This window comes from Ursus maritimus, assembly GCF_017311325.1.
Source record: "Ursus maritimus isolate PB19 chromosome X unlocalized genomic scaffold, ASM1731132v1 scaffold_X1, whole genome shotgun sequence".
NCBI lineage: Eukaryota > Metazoa > Chordata > Mammalia > Carnivora > Ursidae > Ursus > Ursus maritimus.
The window spans coordinates 88,828,197-88,837,154 of NW_024423319.1; the positions used below are offsets into that span (position 1 = coordinate 88,828,197).

At 41.2% G+C, this 8,958-nt stretch overlaps 1 protein-coding gene across 3 annotated transcripts in view; it reads left to right on the forward strand.

Annotated features, from left to right (window-relative positions):
• Window positions 1-8,958, forward strand: part of CASK (calcium/calmodulin dependent serine protein kinase) — a 352,166-nt gene that overhangs the window by 295,804 nt on the left and 47,404 nt on the right. For all 3 annotated transcript variants that reach the window (XM_040632797.1, XM_040632783.1, XM_040632789.1), the window contains exon 14: window positions 1,816-2,004. In XM_040632797.1, coding sequence (XP_040488731.1) covers window positions 1,816-2,004 — 189 coding nt within the window. The remainder of the gene's footprint in view (window positions 1-1,815; window positions 2,005-8,958) is intronic.

Consider the following 8,958-nt stretch of genomic DNA (forward strand, 5'->3'; position numbering starts at 1 on the left):
AAAAAAAAAAAGAATGACCTAATTTGGTGACATAATTTGAACTTTTTTCTATTAATGTTCTGTTTGGGTATTATTTTGTGATTGTTGGGACTTATCCTTCCTTATAAATAATACACTAAATACAAATGTTTGCTTACATAATTTAAAACGGTGAGTAGAACTCATTTGCAAAAAGCAGCATAAACACTTTCCCCAACCCATGTAACACATTCTCCTGATGAAAGCTTGGTTTCTGCTTGCCAGGCTCTATAGCCTCCAGTTACACAAAGCCTGTTTTTGAAAATTCCCTCATTATGGAAGCTACATCTGTGGTTGGTATGATGAACCTAATATTAGCCGATGAAGTTTTTCCGTTTGTCTATTATTGATTCTTGCTTTCTGCCCTAAATATTAGTCTCTTAAGTGGCCCAATTAACCCAAGAAAAGAGGGATTTACTCACAGAGCACAACCAGCACACTTGGGCCTGGGGGACCAGTGCAGAGTACAGTCAGGGCGGGGGTCAAGAAGCCAAGGTCCCCAGGGCTTTCGTGGAGCCCTGCTCTCAAGCGGTGCACTGCTCAGTACCCCCTCATCCACACCTCAGTGTCGACCAGCCCGCTGCGATCTTGAAACTAGCTGCCATTTTCATCAGAAACCCAAACGCGGATCCTGCTTCAAGCACACGCTCTACTGATGACAGATCAACACTGCCTTCTTTATTATTCAACTGTGTTGTTACCTTTTATTTTTGCCTCATATGCATGCCTTTAAAATTAAAAGAGCCAAGTCATGACTTTAACAGACTTTTTCAATCAAGGAACTTAATTTGAGATGCTAAGGGTTATACTTTTAAAGTAATTTTAATTGCATTTCATTATCTCCAGATATTTCATTACTGTGCAGATCACAGATTAAAATAGACCTGAGTTTGTAATTAGCCCACATGAAAACAGAATCTGTACAAAGCTCCAAACATACAGATATTCGGCCGCTAAATTCTCTCTGAAGTAGAAATGTTCAAATATTCGTGGTTATTAAAAACTTTTTTCTGATGAACCAATAAGTACAGTAAGTGGAAGAATATCCTTGTTTAGGGAAACCAGGGATCTTGATTATTCAGTTTCACCAAGATGACATATGCAGTTTCTTTGTTCCCAGGCTGTGCAAAAACATTCATAATAATACATGTTAACTTATTTTTCATTTGGGCAAGTGCTCCAAAAAATAAAAATAACAAAAACATTACATAGATTTAGACTTTGAGCTCCATATCATATGTGATATTTTGGAAAATTACATTTTTTTCAGGCACACTGGTGTGTGTTTTCATTTCTTTTACTAAGTCATATGTTACAAATTATCTTCATCCTTTGGGTTATATAAAAGAGTCCTTCGTTAATACCATCCAGAAAGATATTTGCTCAAAACTCCAATTATTGCATTGTTTCTTTTTAAAAATGTGTCCCAGGGGCGCCTGGGTGGCTCAGTCATTAAGCATCTGCCTTCGGCTCAGGGTGTGATCCCAGAGTCCTGGGATCGAACCCAGCATCAGGCTCCTCCGCTGGGAGCCTGCTTCTTCCTCTCCCACTCCCCCTGCTTGTGTTCCCTCTCTCGCAGGCTGTCTCTCTGTCAAATAAATAAATAAAATCTTTAAAAAATAAAATAAAATAAAAATGTGTCCCATTGTAAGCCCTAGCCCAAATTTGCCACCTCTATTTACAGATGATTCTTTCTAAGTTGTTTGAAATTGCATTATGTCTGCCTTTATTTGAAATAACACATTTCTGCTGGAATAGTGTTGTTATTAATATTTTACTTTCTTCATAAACTACCAGGCCTTACTTCAGACTCACGATGTAGTGGCACATGAAGTTTACAGCGATGAAGCATTGAGGGTCACACCTCCTCCCACCTCTCCCTATTTAAATGGTGATTCTCCAGAAAGCGCCAACGGAGATATGGATATGGAGAATGTGACCAGAGTCCGCCTGGTCCAGTTCCAGAAGAACACAGATGAGCCCATGGTAAGTTTTCTAGACTCTAAAGTCCCAGCCTGAACCAGGGCACCCAACTTCAGCCTACGCTACTAGGAGGTGGGGAGGGAAGGAGGGCATGGGCAGTGTTAAAGCGGTCCGTTTCCAGTTCCTCCACCACCTCCTCCCAATCCGCACCCAGGATTGTCCCACCCGACGCTGTGCCTGAGGCCTCCTCCCACCTCTTCTTTCACAAATGCTCTGCAACGTCACCAAAAAAGGACCTACCTGGTACAGTCCTCCAGGAAAAACCTCTGGGGCAGAATTTGAAACACCGCTATTGAAAAAGCGAATGTCTAATGACATTGTGAAAAACATCCTCTTATAAGATCTTTTGCCTTCAACAAAATCAGAGGAAGACTAATTTGGAAGGCATTCCAAGAACTGAGCAATGTGGCTAACATATAACATTCCTTCCATTCACATCTACCTATTTAATATGAATTCATTTTCTCGGGGTGTAGGAACAACATCCGCATAAAACTGATGCTGAACCCACCTCATTCTCACAGAATCCTCATAGATGGGGAAGACCGAGGAAGGGCTTCTTGGTGTTAACCGAGCAAAGTGGGGTGTGGGGCATGGGGCGGGAGGGCAGAGTGGAGACCATCCAGGCCAACCAAGTGGCACGTGCAGAAGCCCACTAGTCAGAAAGGCTCTTCGCATAGCTTCAGAATGGAAAGAAGGCACCACGGCTGCTGCGGTGTAGAAAATGGTGCCTGGCGGAAGGGGACACAACGAGTGTTGAAAGAAACAAGCATTCTATTCATCATCTCAAAGACAATGGGAGGCTCTTGAAGAGTTTCAAGCAGCAGGAGAAGATCAGATTTGCATTTTAGAAAGATGCCCTCCAGAGACTGGATTAGAGGAGGATGAGAGAGATTGTAGGGAGACCAGCGAGGAGGTTCTTGCCTCAGGACAAGGGAAAGCAGATGGAACTGGGAGCTAGAGGCCTGGATACCAAATGGAAAGAAGTGAACAGATAAAACAAAAAAGTAAATAGACCTGGATAATACATTGACAGTGGGACTGAGGGAGAAACAGTTACCAAGGATGTCCCTTAAGCTTTAGATTTTCACAACCAGATGGACAGTGATGCTACCCATTGAGATAAAGACTATTAGAAAAGTTCCATGTTTTGGGGAGGAATCCTATCTTTAGGGGGGTAAAAAAAAAAAACATTCAAACTTACGCATTCATATCTTTCCCTCAGAGCATAGAAAAGGGGTATTGGGGTACAGAAAAACAAATTCCCTACTTAAGAAATTTGCCCAGTTGCTTTCCAGATTAAAGGGAGAGCTACAGAGCAGTGATTCTCTGACTGCGATTTCCAGAGAGCCCTCAACTCTAGATGTTTCCAGTTATAATTCTCATGTGCTGATCTCTGCCACTTTTACCATATTAGCCCAGCACTTGCAGCAGGCAGGGGGCATGTGGATCACTTCACCCCTTTTTGGTGCCATCCAAACAACCCTTTGGCTTAAGAGCACAGGCGGCAGCAGCCTTTGGGTGCCTTGGGCAAATTACTTCAAGTCTGCTCATACTTTGCTTAGCAATTATTGCCAGAAGCATACTTGACTAAATGACGCCAAGATCCCACCCGGCTCTGAAAGCCTCATATCCATTTATTCATCTTATATATTCATTCACTCATTTAGCAAATGTTTGTTAAGTGCCTACTATGTGCAAATCACTGTGTTGGAAGCCAGTGCTGTAGTGGCAGGTAAGACACAGCCCCCTCCCAGAGCTCACTTTCCCCACGGCTGCTGACAGCAAATAAGTAAATACGGAGTTGAGCACAGTTTGTTAAACTAGAACGGTCATGATAGAGCGATAAGGCAAGAAGAAGCAGTGACGTTCAGCCAAGCAAAACAGGAAAGCTGGAAGGGGACACGAGGAGGGCCAGAAGTGTCCTGTGAACATCATACTCTAAAGCAGCCCAACAACATCTGATCTTTTGTATGGAGGCTCACCACCTCAACCCCATAGACTGAGTGAAAGCGTGTCCCTGACTTACTTTTTGCGGAAAGCATAAAATGGCCCTGAGTCTCCCCTAAAAGTCTCCTTAAAGAAGCCCTTCTCTGTTCCGTCTTTGATCCTACTGAAAGTGTATATTTTCCCTTTGACTGGTTGCCATAAAAATGGGAGTTATTTGATGTAAAATAGATACTTTCAGTAATGGAATACAGTTCTCTGTTAAAACATTTAATACAGCTTCATTTGCTTGGTTAGTTGTCTTACTAAAAGCATTATATTACTGTGCAGGATACGCCTATTTGATCTCTTTTGCATTTTGGACCTTCTCTAATGTGTCCAACTATGTTAGATCTACCCTACAAGATACACTCCCATTACACCCTTGTTTTCCCATATGCAACTTCACCCTGAAATTACTCTCAGTCGATTGAGATTCCCTTAGTTGCAAGTGATAAAGACCAAACTTGAACTAGCTTGGACAAAAGGGGAAAGGCTTCTGTAAACAAGGAAAGGCCAGGAGTCTACCCCAAGCTGGGGGTAGGTTCATGAGTAGGCACCCAGCCCAAGCTGGACCAGTCCCTTCCCTGGAATTTGGGAACCTGGGAACAGAGAGAACGTGAGTCAGTTCCTCTCAGCAAAGAAATGTTTGGGGCAGACAAAATAATAACTGTTGTTAACTCTAGTTGGTTTGAGGTGAATTTCCCCCTAGTCATGAGAGACCCTGTCTGTCTCATCACTATTGTCTATTCACTAATGAACAGTCTGATTCATTATGAGCCTAGCAGAGTGCCTGCCCACATGACAGGATCGCGGTAATGTTGGTTGAATGAATACATTAATTTATTAATTTCAGGGATCAGACCCCCATCATACTATCATTTCCCTTATGAAATTAGATTTGAGTTACACATTAATTTATAGCATTTCTCCAGGAACACCTCTCTTGGTAACTGTATGTGCTGATTGAATATACAAGTTGGAAATGAAACTGGAACATTACAGTTGAACGTTGGGACTAGAAATATTTTGATATACCAGTTTTTCACATCGCTTGCCTACCACTTCTAAGAACTGCAAAATAGGAACCAAGCAAAGTTATATTTTGTGGAATTGTGCACAAAGTCCATATTATAAAGGCTCAAATATTTTCATGAAGCTTTCCAACAGAGTGTTATTCTCCAATGAAGAAGATAAGACAGTCCCCCTACCCTTAATCATCTCAAATTCAAGACCAGTTTTCACCAGGGGAACTTGTTAAAAATATAGATTTCTGGGCTCCATTCCAGATTTCCTGAATCTAAATCCAAAGAGTGAGTTTAAAAGACAGTATTATTTAAAAGGTCCCCATGTGATTTTTAGGATCAGCCAGGTCTAGCACAAAAAATATGCTTATGAAAGTTTATCTATAATAGAGAATAATAGGAAAACAAAAAGTAATCTCTGTAGACTAGTAGTCTGGCATTAAATATGTGGAGCTTCTACTTCTGGCCAAGATGGACTAACAAGGACCAGATTTACCCTCTCACCTGAAATCACCAAAAAAATTTAAAAACAAAATTACATGAAAGAACAGTTTTCAAGACATTGGACATCAGGCAACAAAGGAAAATGGGACTCTTAGGGCCTAAGAGACAGGAAGCAAACAGGGTGAGCCCTATGACTGCCTGACCTTACTGACTTGAGAGAGTTTCCAGGCCACAGCACAGGAAGGGAGAACTGAGGCAGAGCAGGCAGATACCCCGAATTGAGGAGACAGAGCTGAGAATCCGAGGAGACCTAGGCACTTAAAGTGCATAGGACGGAGGACTGAAGAAGAGAGAGCTGTGCAGAGAGAGGACCCCAGAGATCTGTAGAGGGTCCCCTGAAGTATTCATCTGAGTTATGATTAGTGCATTTATGAGAGAAAACTACCCAGAGCCAAGGAAAGACATCCAAAAGAATCAGAGGGAACAGTATCCAGCACTCCCTGCCTGTTAACCACCAGCCGGACTGGAAAACAAATTCATGGGGCATAGCATAAAGTGCTCAGGAAGATCTTGTCTCAGTAATGAGGAATAATTAGCCCTAGGCTCAGAATTGCTCAAGACCTGCCTACCAAATCATGAAAGCAAGACCCAAAAGATCAAACGTAAGTGACCCACAAAAACAGACACATAGACCAATGGAACAGAATAGAGAGCCCAGAAATGGACCCTCAGCTCTTTGGGCAACTAATATTTGATAAAGCAGGAAAAAACGGTGGGAAAAAGACAGTCTCTTCAATAAATGGTGCTGGGAAAATTGGACAGCTACATGCAAAAGAATGAAACTTGACCACTATCTCACACCATACACAAAAATAAACTCCAAATGGATGAAAGACCTCGATGTGAGACAGGAATCCATCAAAATTCTAGAGGAGAACATAGGCAACAACCTCTACGACATCGGCCAAAGCAACCTTTTTCATGACACATCCCCAAAGGCAAGAGAAACAAAAGATAAAATGAATTTATGGGACTTCATCAAGATTAAAAGTTTCTGCACAGCCAAGGAAACAGTCAGAAAAACTAAGAGGCAGCCCACGGAATGGGAGAATATATTTGCAAATGACACTACAGATAAAGGACTGGTATCCAAGATCTACAAAGAACTTCTCAAACTCAATACACGAGAAACAAATAAACAAATCAAAAAATGGGCAGAAGATATGAACAGACACTTTTCCAATGAAGACATACAAATGGCTAACAGACACATGAAAAAATGTTCAAAATCATTAGCCATCAAGGAAATTCAAATCAAAACCACACTGAGATACCACCTTACGCCAGTTAGAATGGCAAAAATAGACAAGGCAAGAAACAACAATTGTTGGAGAGGATGTGGAGAAAGGGGATCCCTCCTACATTGTTGGTGGGAATGCAAGTTGGTACAGCCACTCTGGAAAACCGTGTGGAGGTCCCTTAAAAAGTTAAAAATTGAGCTACCCTATGATCCAGCCATTGCACTACTGGGTATTTACCCCAAAGATACAGACGTAGTGAAGAGAAGGGCCATATGCACCCCAATGTTCATAGCAGCAATGTCCACAATAGCTAAATCGTGGAAGGAGCCGAGATGCCCTGCAACAGATGACTGGATTAAGAAGTTGTGGTCCATATATACAATGGAATATTACTCAGCTATCAGAAAGAACGAGTTCTCAACATTTGCTACAACATGGACGGCACTGGAGGAGATAATGCTTAGTGAAATAAGTCAAGCAGAGAAAGACAACTATCATATGATTTCTCTCATCTATGGAACATAAGAACTAGAATGATCAGTAGGGGAAGAAAGGGATAAAGAAAGGGGGGGTAATCAGAAGGGGGAATGAAACATGAGAGACTATGGACTATGAGAAACAAACTGAAATAAAAAAAAATCATTATTAAAAAAAAAAAAAAAAAAAAGTAAGTGACCCAAGTAAGTGAAGTATATCCCAGAACAAAGCCTAAGAATATTTATAGGAATAAAAAACATCTAGCATTGCAGCAAGATAAAATTCACGATGTCTGGCATTGAATCAAAGATTGATAGGCATGTAACAAAGGGGGAAAATGTGACCTATAATGTGGTGAATAATCAGTCAAAACTGACAGAACTGACAAAGATATTAGAATTAGCAGAAAAATACACTATGGTATTAATGGCAGATCAGACATTTGAGAAGAAAAGATTAGTGAACTCAAAGATATAGCAATAGAAACTATCCAAAATGAAATACAGAAAAAGAATTTTTAAAAATGAAAAAAGCAGGGGTGCCTAGGTGGCTCAGTTGGTTAAGCATCTGACTCTTGATTTCAGCTTAGGTCATGATCTCAGGGTCATGAGATTGAGCCCTGCATTGGGCTCCGTGCTGGTCGTGGAGCCTGCTTAAGATTCTCTCTCTCCGTCTCCCTATCCCCCTCCCCGCTGCTTGCATGCGCACGTGCGCGCTCTCTCTCGCTCTCTCTCTCTCTCTCTCAAGAAAGAAAAAAAAAAGCATCACTGAGCTCTGGGACAACTTCAGGCAGCCTAACGTATGGTTAATTGGATTCTATGAAGGAGAAGAGAGTGAAGAGGAGAGAGAAAGGATATCTGAAGAAATAATGGTCTCCCTATCCCCCTCCCCGCTGCTTGCATGCGCACGTGCGCGCTCTCTCTCGCTCTCTCTCTCTCAAGAAAGAAAAAAAAAAGCATCACTGAGCTCTGGGACAACTTCAGGCAGCCTAACGTATGGTTAATTGGATTCTATGAAGGAGAAGAGAGTGAAGAGGAGAGAGAAAGGATATCTGAAGAAATAATGGATGAAAACATTCCAAACTTGATGAATATATAAATCTGCAGGCCCAAGACCACAATGAACCATGAAACATGAAGAAAACAACACCAGGGTACATCTTAATCAAACGGTTTAGAAACCATGATAAATAGAAGATCTTAAAAACAGATAAAGAAATGTTACATACAGAGGAACAAAGATAAGAATGGCATTAGACTTCTTATCAGAAACAATACAATTGAGAAGAACAGTGTCTTTAAAGTACTGAAAGAAAAAAACAAAACCTTGAGAGGTTTTGTCTTAGAATTCAAAACCAAGCAAAGGTATGTTTCAAAAACTAAAGACAAAATAAAAACATTTTCAGACATACCAAAACTGAAATAATTCAGTAGACCTACAGTATAAGAAATGTTAAAGGACAACCTTATCATTTAAATCTCTTTAAAAGATAATTGGCAGTTTAGGGGCGCCTGGGTGGCACAGCGGTTAAGCGTCTGCCTTCGGCTCAGGGCATGATCCCGGCGTTATGGGATCGAGCCCCACATCAGGCTCCTCCACTATGAGCCTGCTTCTTCCTCTCCCACTCCCCCTGCTTGTGTTCCCTCTCTCGCTGGCTGTCTCTATCTCTGTCAAATAAATAAATAAAATCTTTAAATAAATAAATAAATAAATAAATAAATAAA